This window comes from Aphelocoma coerulescens, chromosome 28 (assembly GCF_041296385.1).
Source record: "Aphelocoma coerulescens isolate FSJ_1873_10779 chromosome 28, UR_Acoe_1.0, whole genome shotgun sequence".
NCBI lineage: Eukaryota > Metazoa > Chordata > Aves > Passeriformes > Corvidae > Aphelocoma > Aphelocoma coerulescens.
Window position 1 is genome coordinate 5,857,501 of NC_091041.1, and position 16,766 is coordinate 5,874,266.

Consider the following 16,766-nt stretch of genomic DNA (forward strand, 5'->3'; position numbering starts at 1 on the left):
GGGAGGGGACACGGACGGAAGGGACACGGAGGGATCCTCTCCCCTCATCCCTCGGCTCTTCTCCCTCCTCCTCCACCCGGCCACGCCCTGTCCCCTCCGGGAGCCACCAGTAACTGGGCTGAACTGGGCCGGACTGGGAGCAGCGTTGCAGCCCCTCCGGCAAAGCCGAGCTGCGAATCCCGCAGGAAAAGCGGGAAGGGCTGGAGGCGATCCCGGAGCGTTCCGGGGGCGGGGCCGCAGTTCCCGGGGAGCCCCGGTCGTGTCCCCGCCCCGGGGCCGCTGCCAGAGCCGCGGAGCCAACGCGGGCCGGGCCAGGAGTGTCCCTGCCAGCAGCGATTACGGATAATGGATAATGTTCCCCGGGAACGGACGCGGGGAATTGTGTCACGCACGTGGCTTTTGTTGGGCGAGGGACAACACAGCTGTGCCGGCCACCCCCGGCCACCCCCACTCGCCACGAGAGGGGCTCCGGGCACGGCTCGGTCCCTTCTCACCCGGTCCCCACCCCCGTTTTGTCCCCAGGACCCCCCCGTGTGGGGCTGGGACAGGGCTGGGACTCACTAGAGGGCACCAAAGGATTGGGGACAGGGATGGGATGGGATGGGATGGGATGGGATGGGATGGGATGGCATCCATGGGATGGGATTTTTCCGGCAGGTTTATCAGCACAGCCGAGGGATGGGATGTGGGAATGGGAGAACCGGGATCTTGCTGGGGGCCAGGTGGAATGAGCAGGGAATGCTGCACCCAAGGGGGCTTTGGGCTGGTCCGTGGGCACAGCCTGGATGGGGTGGGACCACGCTACAGCCTGGGACCCAAAACCCAGGACCCCAACCCGGCCCCCTCCATCTCCCCCGTGGCGGGGCCGGGTCCCCTCCCGGTGCTGCCTCTGATCGGGGCGCGACGCTTCCCCCAGACCGGCGCGGGGCGGGGGCCGGAGCCCCGCAGCTCCCCTCGGTTCCCCCGGTGCCACCGGGATCCCGGCCCCGGCCCCGCTCCCGGGAGGGCTCAGATTCCCTCCCGGCGGCCCCGGCGGGCGCTGGAGGCGGCCCAGGTTCCACCCGCGCAGGTGAAGCCAACAGATGTGAGCAATTATTGTCGCGTCGGGCGCTGCCAGCTCCGGGCTCGGCGGCGGCGGAACAAGCGCGGCTTTGTTCCCTTTTATGTAACCGGGCCCGGGGCCGCCGCCAGGGCCGTGCCGAGCGCGGCTCCAGCCCGGCCCGTGGGGTCACCGTCCCCTCCGTGTGACACCCGTGCGACCCCCGTGCCCGTCCCCACCGCGGGGCCACCGCCCGTGCCCACCCCGAGTCCCCAGCGCGCTCTCCCGGTGTCCCCAAATCCCGTCCCTGGGGGGTGGAGCGGGGTCAGAAATCCTCTGGGGGGTGTGTGGGGGGGTGTGGGGACAGCTCTGTCCCCTCTGTCCTCACCGGGGACTGTCCCTCCCCAGCAAGGCGGAGGCGGAGGCCATGGAGAAGGAGCTGCTGGAGGATTATCGCTTCGGGCGGCAGCAGCTGATCGAGATCTGGGGACACGCCTGTGCCGTGGCTGTCACCAAGGTGGGGCTGGAGACACCCCAGTGGGGCTGGGGACACCGCACCGGGGCTGGGGACATCGCAGTGGGGCTGGGGACATCTTACCGGGGCTGGGGACACCGCACCGGGGCTGGGGACATCTTACCGGGGCTGGGGACACCTCACTGGGGCTGGGGACATCGCACCGGGGCTGGGGACATCTTACCGGGGCTGGGGACACCCCAATGGGGCTGGGGACACCGCACCGGGGCTGGGGACATCTTACCGGGGCTGGGGACACCCCATGGGGACGGGGGTGCTCAGCCCTTCCTGGGGGGTCAGGGAGGGGGCGATGGGGGGGGTCCCCAGAGGCCCCCAGGTGTCCCCATGCCCTGGCCATGCTCTTGTGGCTGGAATCGCCCGGTGCTCGTGCGGGATGTGAGGAGCAGGGGGAGGAGGAGGAGGAGGAGGAGCAGCATCAAGGGCAGCTTTGTGCCTCGGGGCCGAGAGCTCCTCTCCTGCCTCAGCTTTTCCGTCGGCGCTGCCGCTGCCCTCCCGTGCTCCCAGCGCTGCCCGAGGAGGGGAAATATTTTGGTGCTGGAGCTGTGGCAGCATCCCCGACCCCACCTGGGGCTCAGCATCCTCCTCCTCCTCCTCAGCGACACCCCAGCTCCGGGTCCCCCAGCCGGCCGGGGTGTCCCCGCAGCGTCCCCGCTGGCCCGTGCCCGGTGCCAGGTGGCTCCTGGCCGGCGCCGGGGCAGGGCCAGGGCCGGGCTACCAGGGCCGTGTCCTGCTCCGGGCGCTGGGGATGGGCCCCGGAGCCAGGATCCGTGAGCAGGAAAAAATCCGTCAATGGATAAACAGAGCCTCTCTCCCTCCCTCCCCGAGCGGGATCTGGAATGTGCAGCGTGCGGCCGCCTCCCTGCGGGATGGGGGGGCCGCGGGCACGGCCCCGGCCCGGGCAGCGTCCTCAGCCCGGCCGGGGCATCTCCCTGATCCCACCCGGGGCATCTCCCTGATGGTACCATGGGCATCTTCCTGATCCCATCATCCCGATCCTGTGCGGAGCATCTTCCCCATCCCACCTTGGGCACTGCTGGCGTTCCACCGCGGGCACCACCCTCATCCCATTGTGGGCATCATCATCCCACCGCTGGAACCATCCTCATCCCAGTACGGGCACCATCCTCATCCTGCTCAGCCCCTGTTCCATCCCGCTCCGGGTGCCCCCCAAGTCCTGCTGTGGATGCCATCCCATCCCATCAATCCCATCCTATCCCACCCCATCCCATCCCACTGATCCCATCCCATCCCATGGATCCCATCCCACCCCATCCCATCCCACCCCATCCCATCCCATCAATCCCATCCCATCCTATCCCATCCTATCAATCCCATCCTATCCCACCCCATCCCATCCCATTGATCCCATCCCATCTCGTCCCATCCCATGGATCCCATCCTATCCCATGGATCCCATCCCACCCCATCCCATCCCACCCCATCCCACCCCATCCCACCCCATCCTATCCCATGGATCCCACCCCATCCCATTGATCCCATCCCATCCCATCAATCCCACCCCATCCCATCCCATCAATCCCATCCCTGTCCTGCCCTGGCTGCCACCTCCATCCTGCTCCGTGCCACCCCCCTGCCCTGTCCCTGGGTGCCACGTGCCGGTGCCACCGCGCCGCCCCCGTGTCCCCGCAGGCGTTCCCGCTGCCGTCGCTGCCGCGGAAGCAGCCCACGGTGCTCGTGGTGTGCGGGCCGGCGCAGAACGGGGCCATCGGGCTGGTGTGTGCCCGCCACCTCCGCAGCTTTGTGGGTACCACCGTCCCCGCCCCCCTCACCCTCCTCTTCCTCCTGCTCCCCTTCATCCCGACCAGCCCGGCTCCCACCGCTCCCCTTTTCCCGCAGGATTACGAGCCCACCATCTTCTACCCCAAGCGCTCCCCGGACCCGCTCTACCGCGATTTCACCACGCAGTGCGAGAAGATGGACATCCCCTTCCTGTCCTACCTGCCCACCGAGGTGACCCCCCAAGCCCCGAAACCCTAAAATCCCCCAAATCCCAAAATCCCAACTCCCCCCTCCCCCAGCTCGGAGTTTATCCCTTTCCTTCCTTTTTTTCCCTCCCCGACTCCCTGACCCCCCTAAATCCCCCTCCCCCAGCTCGGAGTTTATCCCTCTTTTCCTTTCCCTTTTCCTCCCTCCCTCGAAATCCCTCAATCCCCCAAACCCCCCCTCCCCCAGCTCGGAGTTTATCCCTCTTTTCCTTCCCTTTTTCCCCCCTCCCCGCCCCATCCCGGCGCTGCTGGGAGCCCGGGGATGCCATGAAATCCAGCGGCGGCCGCCGCCAGCCACCGGCTCTGTTGTTTTTGGAAGCCGCCGACCCCGGGACGGGAGGAATTTGACCCAAAATCGCTGCCCTGGCCCGAGCCGCGCGTCTCGGCGTGCCGGGCTCTGCTCCGGCACCGCGCCCCGCGGCCCCTCCCTCTCTCCCGCTCCACTTGGGGGGGCTTTTTTTTTTTTTTTTTTTTTTTGGCAAGCCGAGCTCGATGCCGACAGGAGAACGGCATCCCCGGGCTGGGGTGACACGGGGACACCCCCGCGTGTCGCTGTCGCCTGCAGGTGCAGCTCATCAACGACGCCTACAACGCCGTGGTGGACGCGGTGCTGGGAGCCGAGGCCGAGGTGGCCGAGGGGACAGAGCCGTGCGCGGCCATCCTGGCCACCCTCAAGCACATCCGCATCCCCATCGTCAGCCTGGATGTCCCCTCAGGTGCTCCCGCTGTCACCCGGCTCCCCCCCTCCTTCGCTGCTCCTCCCACGCCGCTGTCACGGCGCCCACGGCGGTGTCACCCCGGGCGCAGCGCCCGCAGCCCCCGCGGTGGCCCTGGCAGGGTGGGGACATCCCCGGAGCATCCCCCCCCCCGCGCCGTGGCTCCCCCCGAGGATCCAGGCGGGATCGGGGCATCCACGGGAAATAACAAAGTGCCCGGCCCGAGACATGATGTAATTCCCAAACAGCCGCGTGTCTGCTGGCCAGGCCTGGGATTGTCATCACCCGTGTCCCCCCCCCCCCCCCCCGGGCCCGCGGGAGCAAAACAGGAGCTCCTGGCACGGCCGCGGGTGAATCCCCGCCGGGACAAACCCCGCCCGGGGCCGGGACGGTGGCGGTGCCCCGAGGGGACCCGGTCCCCGTGCCCTCCCCGTGCCCTCCCCGTGCCCTCCCCGTGCCCCCCCACGGCAGCAGCGGGACCGCGGGGCCACCCCTGAGCCACTCTGTGGGGTCACACGGGCTGGGACGTGTCCCCTGAGGTCACCCCTGAGCCACTCTCTGTGTCCCCGCAGGGTGGGCCGTGCCCCCGGTGCCACCCGTGTCCGTGTCCCCGCAGGGTGGGCGGCCGAGGCGGGTGGCAGCGGTGGGATCAGCCCCGATGTCCTGGTGTCGCTGGCGGCCCCCAAGGAGTGCGCGCGGCGCTTCCTGGGCCGGCAGCACTTCGTGGCCGGGCGCTTCCTGCCCTACGACGTGCAGAGAAAGTTCGAGCTCAACCCCCCCGAGTACCCCGGCACCGAGTGCGTGGTGGCCCTGTGAGCCCAAAATAAAGCTCTGGTGGCCCTGGGACCCCAAAATGAAGCTCTGGTGGCCCTGTGACCCCCAAATAAAGCTCTGGTGGCCCTGGGACCCCCAAATAAAGTGGTGGTGGCCCTGGGACCCCAAAATAAAGCTCTAGTGGCCCTGTGAGCCCAAAATAAAGCGGTGGTGGCCCTGGGACCCCAAAATGAAGCGGTGGTGGGTCCTCAGTGGGGGCTGTTTGGGGATGGGGACAGGGGGACCTCGGTGGGGTTTGGTTCGGGGTTTGGTTTGGGGTTTGGTTTGGGGCTTGGTCCAGGGTTTGGTTTGGGTTTGGGGTTTGGTTTGGGGTTTGGTTCAGGGTTTGGTTCGGGGTTTGGTTCGGGGTTTGGTTCGGGGTTTGGTTTGGGGTTTGGTTTGGAGTTTGGTTTGGGGTTTGGTTCGGAGTTTGGTTTGGGTTTGGGGTTTGGTTTGGGGTTGGGTTTGGGGTTTGGTTCGGGGTTTGGTTTTGGGTTTGGTTCGGGGTTTGGTTCGGAGTTTGGTTCGGGTTTGGTTCAGGGTTTGGTTTGGGGTTGGGTTTGGGGTTGGGTTTGGGGTTTGGTTTGGGGCTTGGTCCAGGGTTTGGTTTGGGTTTGGGGTTTGGTTCGGGGTTTGGTTTGCGGTTTGGTTTGGGGTTTGGTTCGGGGTTTGGTTTGGGGTTTGGTTCGGGGTTTGTGCTGGGACTCGGTTCAGGACCCATCTTGACCCCCCCTGTGTGTCCCCTGGGGGTGTCACCACCGCGCTGTTGGGGACAGAGCCGTGTCACCACCCCTGTCACCCATCCATGGGTTCAGTGGCGGCTGTCGGGGTCCCGTGGGGCTGAAATCCCACAAAAACATCGGGAAAGGGACACTGGAGCAGCCGTGGGGGTTGTCACTAACGGGGACGAGCCAGCATTGGGGACTGTCCCCTCTGTCCCAGCAGGGACGGGGTGTCCGTGACCCCAGTCCAGCCCCGGGAGCTGCTCCCGCCCCGGGGGGCTCGGCGCAGCCGGAATGCCGGGAATGCGCCGGGATTTCCGCCGGCCGGGGCTCCTCGTTCATCCCAAATCTCCTCCAGCCTTTCCCAGTCCCTCCAGTGCCCCAAAATCAGGGCGAATTCCCAGGTTTCGGTGGTGGGTTTGGGATAAAAAGGGGAAGAGGGAGAATTTGGGGGCGGATTTGGGAGATTTTGGGATGTCTCCAATCTTTGGGAAGAGGGTTCCTCATTTATCCCAAATCTCCAGCCCTTCCCAGTCCCTCCAGTGCCCCAAAATCAGGGTGAATCCCCAGATTTTGGTGATGGATTTGGGATACACGAGGTGTGTGGGGGGATTTGCGGGAATTTGGGAGAGAGCTGGGGTGCTCCCAGTCCACCCCAGTCCATCCCAGTCCATCCCAGTATCCTCCAGCCCCTCCCAGTGCCCCTCATGGAGGGTGAATTCCCAGATTTCCATGATGGATAAATGAGGAATACGGGGCGATTTGGGGGAATTTGGGAGAGCTGGGGGGCTCCCAGTCCATCCCAGTCCATCCCAGCACCCTCCAATCCCTCCCAGCACCCCTTCCAGAGGGCGAACTCCCAGATCCCAGCGCCGAATTTGGGACAAAAAAGGGGATTTGAGGAGGGCAGAATTTGACGGGCGGATTTGGGAAACTCCTCGACATCCCCAACCTTCCCGTGGGGGGGGTCCCCACTTTGTCACCGCCCATCCCAGGGGGGGGGTTCCCACTTGGGGACCGCAGCCAGGTCACAGCGGGGACACCTCGAGGGGCCGCATCAGCTCCTTCATTTCCCTTTTTTTCCCATTTTTTTCCCCCCCCCTCCCTCCCCGCCGCATTCCCGAGCGCATCCAATTTTAGCAGCTCGACAAAAACAAAACCGCTCCGAGCTCCGCCGGGGCTGGAGCAGCGCGGCCGCCTCGGGGAGGGCTCCGCTCCCTCTTCCCGCTTGACTCCGCTCCAGGAATCGGCTCCCGGAGCTCCAGAGGGGGGACCGGCTCCCTATAAAGGCCGGGCAGCGCCAGCCGCGGCCGCAGTCGCCCCGAGGAGCAGCCATGGCACAGCTGGCACAGCTGGCACAGCTGGCACAGCTGGCGCTGCTGGCGCTGCTGGCGCTGGGAGCCCTGCGCGCTGCCAGGGCCGCAGGTAAGGTGGGGTTTTGGGAGTTTGCCCCGGGGGTTTTGGGATTCCCGCTGGGAATGAGCGGGGAAAAGGAGTGGGGATGGGGCTGGGAGAGAGCCCGGGGGTGGTGGCGCGGGGTGGTGGCACGGGGTGGGATGATCCCGCTGGCACCTGCCAAGGGGGAGGTGTGGATGGGGATCAGGGAATTTTGTCCTCCCCTGGATCACCGTGCTGGAGGGACGGGGACGGAGACTGGGATGGAACTGGGATGGGACTGGGACTGGGACTGGGACTGGGACTGGGACTGGGATGGGACTGGGACTGGGATGGGACTGGGACTGGGACTGGGACTGGGACTGGGACTGGGACTGGGATGGGACTGGGACTGGGATGGGACTGGGACTGGGACTGGGATGGGACTGGGACTGGGACTGGGACTGGGACTGGGACTGGGACTGGGACTGGGACTGGGATGGGACTGGAACTGGGGTAGGGACAGGGACAGAGACTGGGACTGGGACGGGGACGGGGACGGGGACAGGGATGGGACTGGGATTGGGGCAGGGACAGGGACAGGGACAGGGACAGGGACAGGGACAGGGACAGGGACAGGGACTGGGACAGGGACAGGGATGGGACTGGGATTGGGGCAGGGACAGGGACCGGGACAGGAGCGTGTCCCCGCCAGCCCTGGCACTACAGAAGCCCCAGCCAGACCCCGTGGGTGTCCCTGTGGGGCCGAGCCGGGAATGACCCCACTCCAGGGACAAATCCCAGCCACCTGCGGGACGAAGCCGCCACGGGGGCCGTTGTCCCCTGGGGAGGGGACAGGGGGTGGCAGGGTGGGTCCCCATGGTGGAGGGGTGGTGCCCATGGGGTGGCCGTGGGGTGCCCACGGTGAGCCAGGCTGCCCTGGGGTGTCACCCGCCGGTGACAGGGGACAGCGGTGTCACTTCTTCCCGCCTCCGTCCCCTCTGGAATTGCTGAATCCCAGTCTCAGTCCCCACGGGAAGAGCTCCCTGGGGTTCCCCTGTGGGACACGGGGACAGCTGTGGGGACACCCCGCACCTGCAGGGACACCCCGGCCGTGGATTCCCACCTCGATTTCCTGTCACCTCCCGCTTTGGGGCTTGGTGCCGTGGGCTCGGCGTGGTGGGGCACGCGTGGCTCCTGTCCTTGTCCCACGTCACCCCTGGGAGAGCCGGGAGCTGCCAGGGGATGTTTTCCATGGATATGGGGTGAGCTCCAGCCTCGGCCACCCCTTGGGTCACCCCTTGGGCCACCCCTGGCTGCCAGGACACCGCGGCCCATCCCCGGGGACACCGCCAGCCCGGCCTTGGGGACACAATAAATCCCCTGACCCCGGGATCAGGGGGCTCAGGGCAGGGTGTCCCCACCCCCGCGGGGACACGGCTGGGGAGGGACCCCCGGGATGCCCCGGGAATGTGGCGCTGCCACCTCTGTGTCCCGCAGAGCCGCTGGAGAACGACTCGGAGCCGGGCAAGGGCGGCACGGCCGAGAAGCCCTGGAAGGCCACTCCGGACCTGGAGGAGCTGGACCTGGACACGGCAGGTACGGCCACCCCGAGGCTCTGCCGGCCACTGCGTCCCCTCTGGAGTCACATGAGGCCATTCCCACCCTGTGCCACCCCCTTGGGGACCCTCGGTGGTGCCCACCCTGCCGTTCCCATTGCTCCAGGGGCCATTCCCACGCCGTGAGACCCTCGGGCAGGGCCATTCCCACCCCGTGTCCCTCCCACTGCTCCGCTGGCCATTCCCACCCCGTGAGACCCTCGCTGGTGACCCTCGCTCCCCTCATTCTGTGGCCTCGCTGTCCCCAAGCTGTCCCCACGCTGTGCCCAGCCTCGGGGCGGCCGTGGGGCGCTCAGGCCCGGCTCCCTCGCAGGCAGAGGCGCCGAGTGGACGTCGTGGTTCAACATCGACCACCCCGGCGGGGACGGCGACCACGAGAGCCTGGAGGCCATCAGGTTCTACTACGGGGACCGCGTGTGTGCCCGGCCGGTGGCCATCCAGGCCCGCAGCACCGAGTGGGAGCTGCCGGCGGCCCTGGGCCAGGTGGTGCACGCCAGCCCCAAGCGCGGCTTCCGCTGCCTGCACCGCGAGCAGCCGCCCGGCAAGGCCTGCGCCAACTACCACGTGCGCTTCCTGTGCCCGCTGGGTGAGCGACGCCTACCTGGGGGCACCTGGGGGCACCTGGGGGCACCTGGGGACACCTGGGGGCTCCTGGGGACACCTGGGGGCACCTGGGGGACAGGTGTGTCCCCTCTGAACCCGGCCTGGCTCCCACCCGTGGCACACCCGTGGCACACCTTCATCCCACCTCTATCTCACCTGTGACCCACCTTTGTCACACCCGCGACCCACCTGAGTCCCACCTGGGGTGCGGGTTGGGGGTGGCTGCCCCATTAACCCCGTGTGTGCCGGCTACGGACCGTGGGCACCCAGTTAACCCCAGTCCGCCCCTCCAGAGCACATTTACTGGTCGCACTGGTCCTCGTGGAGCCCCTGCTCGCGCAGCGCCTGCGGCACCCGCGGCACCCAGAGCCGCACCCGGCGCTGCCGCAGCGCCCGCAGCCAGAGCCCGCTCAAGGAGCTCAAGTGCCAGGGCAAAGCCAGCGAGCGCCGGCCCTGCAGCGCCGGGCCCTGCCCAGGTAGGGACCCCAAAACCCCGCGGTGCCACCCGCCGGTGCCCTGCGTGCTGCTGGGGAGGGCACACGGGGTGGCCGCGGAATCGCCGCTGGAGGTGCCCCTGGGGTGGTGGTCAGGGGTGGCACCGGGGTGTCACCCTCGGGTGATGAGGGCCAGGGGTGTCTCCAGGGGCCCTGAATCCCCGTCTCAGATCCCACAGGAGGAGCGGGTGGGAGAAGCCACCTGGTGCCAGCCGGTGCCACCCACCTGCGGCTCCTCTGGCGGGGCTGCCACCCGGGCGTGTGACCGGGCGAGCGGCGCCCGCGGGGGTTTGAGGGACCCGATTCCCACCGGGAATGTCCCCTCAGAGCCCACCTGGACGGAATGGGGCGCTTGGGGTCCCTGTTCCCGCAGCTGCGGCAGCGCCGGGAAGCGCGTCCGGCGCCGGAGCTGCAAACCCGCCAAGAACCCGCCGTGCCCCGGCCGTGCCACTGAGGTGCAGAAATGTCCCCCTGCGCCCTGCCCAGGTAACACCCTCGGGGACGCGCGGACCCCTCCGCGGTGCCCCCGCTGCCCGCGCGTCCCCTCGGCGGGGGCTCAGCCGCGTCCCCCCGCAGGTTGCCCCGGGCTCACGCTGCAGGGCACCGTGGTCACCGCCGCGGGGCTGGCACTGCCCGACGCCCGCGTGTACCTGGAGGGCCGCCCGCCGCTCCTGCTGGCCCGCAGCGATGCCCAGGGGCGCTTCACGGCCTCGGGGCTGTGCCTGGGCCCCGCCGCCAACCTCAGCGCCCACCGCGACGGCTTCGCCCCGGGGCTGGCACCCATCGCCACCGACGGCTCGGGCGTGGCCGTGGCGCACCTGAGGCTGCGGCGGCTCGGTGAGAGGGCGGCGGTGGGCCGGGGGGGGGACGGGCACAGCGCTGGAGGGGCGAGCCGGGGGTGCCCATGGGCTCGCTTGCCCCTTTTGGCCCGCAGAGAAGCCCTACATGGTGCTGCACCCCGCGGCCAAGGTGCGGGAGGCCGGGCAGGACGTGACCTTCTGCTGCAAAGCCGCGGGCACCCCCGCGCCCCAAAAATATTACTGGTGAGGTGGCACTGGGGGCGGAGCGGGGCGGGCGCGGGCCGTGCTGGCGGTGTCCCCGCTGAGCCCGTCCCCTGTCGCCGCAGGTACCACAACGGGACGCTGCTGCAGGGGAAGGCGCAGCGCTCCAGCGGCCGCCTGGCGCTGCGGGGGCTGGCACCGGAGCAGGCTGGCACCTACCACTGCAAAGCCAGCTCCGAGGCCGGAGCCATCCGCTCGGCGCCGGCACAGCTCACCGTGCTGGGTGAGCGAGCACGGGGGGGGCGGGGGCTCCTCCGGGCTGGGGAGACCCCCTCCCCTGACCCCTCTAATCCCACCCCTCCGTGCCCCCAGCCCAGGGCCAGCAGAGCTGCAGGGCGGAGCCGGAGCCCAGCCTGGTGGAGCTGCCCAGCGAGTGCCCGCAGGATGCCAGCGGCTCCCGCTACTACAACGTGGGGCGCTGCCCGGCCTCGCCGTGCCCCGGCGGCCCCGCGGAGCCCTCGGGGTGCGGGGAGGAGGCGGGGCGGTGCTGCGGCGTGCGGAGGATGGAGCTGCGGCAGGTGCCGTGCGCCGGCTCGCTGCTGCCCGTCAAGGTGGTGGCCGAGTGCGGCTGCGGGCCCTGTGCCCAGCCCCGGGTGCTGGTGCAGGGCCGGGTGACGGCGGCCGACACCGGGGAGCCGCTGCGCTTCGGCCACATCTTCCTCGGGGGCAAGCAAGTGGGCTTCACCGGCTACCAGGGCTCCTTCACCATCGAGGTGCCGCCGGACACGCAGCGCTTGGTCACTCGCTTCGTGGACGGGCAGCAGCGCTTGGTGGACGCCGTCAAGGTGCTGCCCTTTAACCGGCGCGGCGGGGCCGTGTACCAGGAGGTGAAGATGCTGCGCAAGAAGGAGCCGGTGGAGCTGGACGGTGGCCGGAGCAACGCCATCCCGCTGGGAGAGGCCGGCGGCCGCGAGCCCGTCGGGGAGCTGCTGCTGCCGGCCGGAGCCTTCCTGCGGCCGTCCGGGGAGGTTTTCAACGGCACGGTCAAAGCCAGCGTCACCTTCGTGGACCCCAGGGACATGGGCACGGCCAGCGCGGCGTCCAGCGACCTGAGCTTCGCCAACGCCGACGGGGAGATCGTCCCCCTGCGCACCTACGGGATGTTCGCCGTGGATTTCCGGGAAGGCGACAGCGGCGCGGCGCTGCAGGCGGGGCCGGTGCAGGTGAGGATGGACGCGGGGCAGGTGTGGATGCCGGAGCACCTGCAGAAGATGAAGCTGTGGTCCCTGAACCCCGAGAGCGGCCTGTGGGAGGAGGAGGGGGTGCTGCGGCCGGCCGGGGGCGGCCGGAGGAAGAGGGAGGAGAGGACCTTCCTGGTGGGCAACCTGGAGATCCGCGAGCGGCGCCTCTTCAACCTGGACGTGCCCGAGGATCGCCGCTGCTTCGTCAAGGTCAGGGCCTACAGCAACGAGAAGTTCAACCCCTACGAGCAGCTGGAAGGGGTGGTCATCAGCCTCATCAACCTGGAGCCGCAGCCCGGCTTCCCCAGCAACCCGCGGGCCTGGGGCCGCTTCGACAGCGTGGTCACCGGTGCCAACGGCGCCTGCCTGCCCGCCTTCTGCGACGGCCAGCGCCCCGACGCCTACACGGCCCTGGTCACCGCCACGCTGGGCGGCGAGGAGCTGGAAGCCGTGGCCTCCAGCCCCAAGCTCAACCCCAACGCCGTGGGGGTGGCGCAGCCCTACCTGGGCAAGCTGGGCTACCGCCGCTCGGACCACGAGGACCCGGCGCTGAAGAAGACGGCGTTCCAGATCAACGTGGCCAAGCCCGACCCCAACAACGTGGACGAGAGCAACGGCCCCGTCTACTCCTACCGGAGCCTGCGGGAGTGCGAGGAGGCGCCGGTCAGCGCCAACCACCTGCGCTTCTACCGCGTGGAGGTGGACAAGTACGAGTACAACGTGGTGCCCTTCAAGGAGAGCGACGTCACCTCCTGGACCGGCGATTATTTGGCGTGGTGGCCCAACCCGCAGGAGTTCCGGGCGTGCTTCATCAAGGTGCGGCTGGAGGGGCCGCAGGAGTACATGGTGAGGTCGCGCAACGTCGGCGGAAGCCACCCCCGCACGCGGGGACAGCTCTACGGGCTGCGGGACAGCCGGAGCGTGCGGGATGCGCTGCTGGACAACACCTCGGGGGCCTGCGTGGAGTTCAAGTGCGGCGGGATGCTCTTCGACCAGAGCCTGGTGGACAGAACCCTGGTGTCCGTCGTGCCGCAGGGCAGCTGTCGCCGCACGGCCATCAACGGCCTCCTGCGGGACTACCTGAGCCGCCACCCGCCGCTGGCCGACAACAACCACACCGGAGCCTTCTCCATGCTGGCCCCGCTGGACCCGTTGGGCCACAACTACGGCATCTACACCGTGACGGACCAGAACCCGCGGCTGGCCAAGGAAATCGCCATCGGCCGCTGCTTCGCGGGCACCTCGGACGGCTTCTCGCGGGAGATGAGGGCGGCCGAGGGCACGGCCGTCACCTTCAGCTGCCAGGAGCGGCCGCCGGGCAGGGAGAGCTTCTTCCAGCGCCTGCTGACCGCTCCGGCCGAGGCGCTGGCCGAGATCCGCAGGGAGATGGGCAGCAGCGAGCTGCGCCGCGCTCCCCCCGAGGTGATGGACTTCGCCTCCGGTGCCCGAGCCCCCGGCCCCACGCCCACCCGCCGGACCCCCAGCAGCCAGCGGAGACCGGGCCGGCTCCGGGGACAGCCCTGAGTCCCCCCCGCTGCCCCTTCCCGGCTTCTGTCCTCCCTTTTCCCCGTCGCTTTTGCTTTTGTAACGCCCGAGGCGGGGGGGACGCGCAGGGGACAGGCGGAGCAGGGGGGACAGCGGGGCGGGGGGACAGCGGGGACGTGGGGAGGGGGTCCCGCCGCCCCCGCGGTGCTGTCGCTGCCCCCTCTTGGTGCTCAGCCTCCGCCCCGACCCCCGGAGGTGCCGCGGAGGGGATTGAAATAAAAGGAATCAAAGAGGGGGTGGGAGCAAACAGGGGAAGGGGCGGACATGGGGAGGGGGTCCCGTGCCGCCGGGGGAACCCCGGGAGTTGGGGGCACCCATTGCATCCCTGAATCCCACAAAAAAAAAAAAAAACCGGGATTTTTTTTTTTTTGAGCGGGGGGGGAACCCCCAGGATAAAACGCGGATAAAACGCCCTCCCTGCGGTGCCACCCCCGCGCCGGGAGCCGGTGCCAACACCCCCCTCTTCCCCCCCCGCGGCACCTCGGCGCAGATTTTGGGCGGATTTGTACATTATTTATTACAAAATATACAATTCTTGTACACCCGCCTGGCTGCTGGGCTTCTCCGGGGTGGGGGGCGGGCGAGTGGGGGTGGGGGGGGAAAGGCCATCCCCGCGTGTCCCCCCCGTGTCCCCCCCGTGTCCCCCGCTGTCCCCAAACCCTGCCCCCGTTCAGTAGCTCCATCCCGGCCGCTCCTGTTTGCCTTGGGCCGGGCTCAGCCGGGCTGGCAGCGGCCGGGGGGGGCCCCGTGCCAGCTCGCCGCGGCCAGCGGGACGTGGCAGACGGGGCGGGGGGGCCCCATCCGGAGCCCCCCTGGCACTGGGATGTGCCAAGCCCCGAGCTGGGCAACCCCCGGCAGGGCGAGGGGCGCGGGGGGGTCTCTCCCGCTGCCCCCCGCGTGTCCCCGCCGCGGTTTTTTGGGTGCTGCCCACCCCCGCCCCCCGTCCCGGCCGCGGATGCTGTAATGGAACAGGCGGCGTTTATGGGGCCGAACCCGGGACGGCGCTTCCCTTTTGCGACTCGCCCTGGCCCCGCTGCGGCATTTTTCCACCCTTTTTCCACCTTTTTTTCACCCTTTTTTCACCCTTTTCTCACCCCTTTTCCACCCTTTTTCCACCCTTTTTCCACCCTTTTTCCACCCTTTCCCCACCCTTTCCCCACCATTTTTCCACCCTTTCCCACCCTTTTTTTACCCTTTTCCACCCTTTTTCCACCCTTTTCCCACTCTTTTTTCACCCTTTTCCCACCCCTTTCCCACCCTTTTTCCACCCTTTTTCCACCCTTTTCCCCATCCTTTTCCCACCCTTTTCCCACCATTTTTCCACCCTTTTCCAACCCTTCTCCCACCCTTTTTTCACCTTTTTTCCACCCCTTTTCCACCCTTTTCCACCCTTTTTCCACCCTTTTCCCACCCTTTTCCCACCCTTTTCCAACCCTTTTCCCACCCTTTTTTCACCTTTTTTCCACCCCTTTTCCACCCTTTTCCCACCCTTTTTCCACCCTTTCCCCACCCTTTTCCCACCATTTTTCCACCCTTTCCCACCCTTTTTTTACCCTTTTCCACCCTTTTTCCACCCTTTTTCCACTCTTTTTTCACCCTTTTCCCACCCCTTTCCCACCATTTTTCCACCCTTTTCCCACCCTTTTCCCCATCCTTTTCCCACCCTTTTCCCACCATTTTTCCACCCTTTTCCATCCTTTTCCCACCCTTTTTCCACCCTTTCCCCACCCTTTTCCCACCATTTTTCCACCCTTTCCCACCCTTTTTTTACCCTTTTCCACCCTTTTCCCACCCTTTTTTCACTCTTTTTTCACCCTTTTCCCACCCCTTTCCCACCCTTTTTTCACCCTTTTTCCACCCTTTTTCCACCCTTTTCCCCATCCTTTTCCCACCCTTTTCCAACCCTTTTCCAACCCTTTTCCAACCCTTTTCCCACCCTTTTTTCACCTTTTTTCCACCCCTTTTCCACCCTTTTCCACCCTTTTCCCACCCTTTTCCCACCCTTTTCGCTGGACGCGGCCTCTCGCGGGATCAAAGGGGGGGTGGGGGCCTCCGGGGGTGGGTGGGGGTGGGGGATGGGACCTTGGCCAAAGCCGCGGCCAAATCCCGGCCCCTCTCCCAGCCCCATCCCTCCGGGACGCGATCCCGATCCCACCGCAGGCGGATGCGGGCACGGCGTGGGGGAGAGGGAGGGAGGAGGCACCTGGAATGCGGAGATTCCATGGCGGGGTCCCATTCCAACCCCCCCTCCCCAAAATCTGGGTGCTGCCTGCGCCTGGGTGTTCCTTATCCCGGATTTTCCATGTCCTGGGTGTTCCTTATCCCGGATTTTCCCTGTCCTGGGTGCTCCTTATCCTGCATTTTCCATGTCCTGGGTGCTCCTTATCCCGCATTCTCCCCGTCCTGGGTGCTCCTTATCCCGCATTCTCCTCGTCCTGGGTGTTCCTTATCCCGGATTTTCCCTGTCCTGGGCGTTCCTTATCCCTGGATTCTCCTTGTCCTGGGTGTTCCTTATCCCGGATTTTCCCCGTCCCGGGTGTTCCTTATCCCTGGATTCTCCCCGTCCTGGGTGTTCCTTATCCCTGGATTCTCCCCGTCCTGGGTGTTCCTTATCCCGGATTTTCCCTGTCCTGGGTGCTGTTTTTCCCTGGGTGCTGTTTTTCCCTGGGTGCTGCTTTTCCCCGCATCCCGATTTTCCCCGGGTGCCGGGAATTTTCCCCACCGGGCTCCACGTTCCATTCCCAGGGAAACCCGCGGGATGCTCCCAAGGCAGCGGGAGAGGCAGGGCCGGGATCCGGGATCCTGCGGGAATCTGGGAATGCGGGAATGTGGGAATCTGGGAATGCGGGAATCCTGGAATGCGGGATCCTGTGGGAATGGGGGAATGCGGGAATGTGGGAATCCGGGAATGCGGGAATCTGGGAATGCGGGAATCTGGGAATGTGGGATCCTGTGGGAATGCGGGAATGCGGGAATCTGGGAATGTTGGAATGTGGGAATGCGGCATCCCGCGGGAATCCAGGAATGCGGAAATGCAGGAATCTGGGAATGCGGGAAT

General features: G+C 67.3%; 2 protein-coding genes across 2 annotated transcripts in view; both read left to right on the forward strand.

Annotated features, from left to right (window-relative positions):
* The window catches only part of YJEFN3 (YjeF N-terminal domain containing 3), a 5,901-nt gene extending 789 nt beyond the window's left edge, over positions 1–5,112 (forward strand). Inside the window, exons 2-6 of the mRNA XM_068997299.1 lie at positions 1,448–1,556; positions 3,225–3,335; positions 3,432–3,545; positions 4,146–4,296; positions 4,913–5,112. Of these exons, the coding sequence (XP_068853400.1) occupies positions 1,448–1,556; positions 3,225–3,335; positions 3,432–3,545; positions 4,146–4,296; positions 4,913–5,112 (685 nt within the window). The remainder of the gene's footprint in view (positions 1–1,447; positions 1,557–3,224; positions 3,336–3,431; positions 3,546–4,145; positions 4,297–4,912) is intronic.
* Positions 5,113–7,165: 2,053 nt separating this feature from the next.
* On the forward strand, positions 7,166–13,687 carry CILP2 (cartilage intermediate layer protein 2). The gene is made up of 9 exons (XM_068997334.1): positions 7,166–7,256; positions 8,706–8,804; positions 9,138–9,410; positions 9,721–9,903; positions 10,249–10,407; positions 10,498–10,758; positions 10,856–10,964; positions 11,048–11,205; positions 11,295–13,687. The coding sequence occupies exons 1-9, from the start codon at positions 7,166–7,168 to the stop codon at positions 13,685–13,687; spliced, it is 3,726 nt and encodes a 1,241-aa protein (XP_068853435.1).
* The last annotated feature ends 3,079 nt before the right edge of the window (positions 13,688–16,766 follow it).

Excerpts from the sequence above, each read along its gene's own strand:
- CILP2 (XM_068997334.1), top strand. The coding sequence starts at position 7,166 with ATGGCACAGCTGGCACAGCTGGCACAGCTGGCACAGCTGGCGCTGCTG. Across the intron at positions 8,805-9,137 it reads GCTGGACCTGGACACGGCAG|GCAGAGGCGCCGAGTGGACG; the intron begins GTACGGCCACCC and ends GCTCCCTCGCAG. Across the intron at positions 9,411-9,720 it reads GCGCTTCCTGTGCCCGCTGG|AGCACATTTACTGGTCGCAC; the intron begins GTGAGCGACGCC and ends CCGCCCCTCCAG.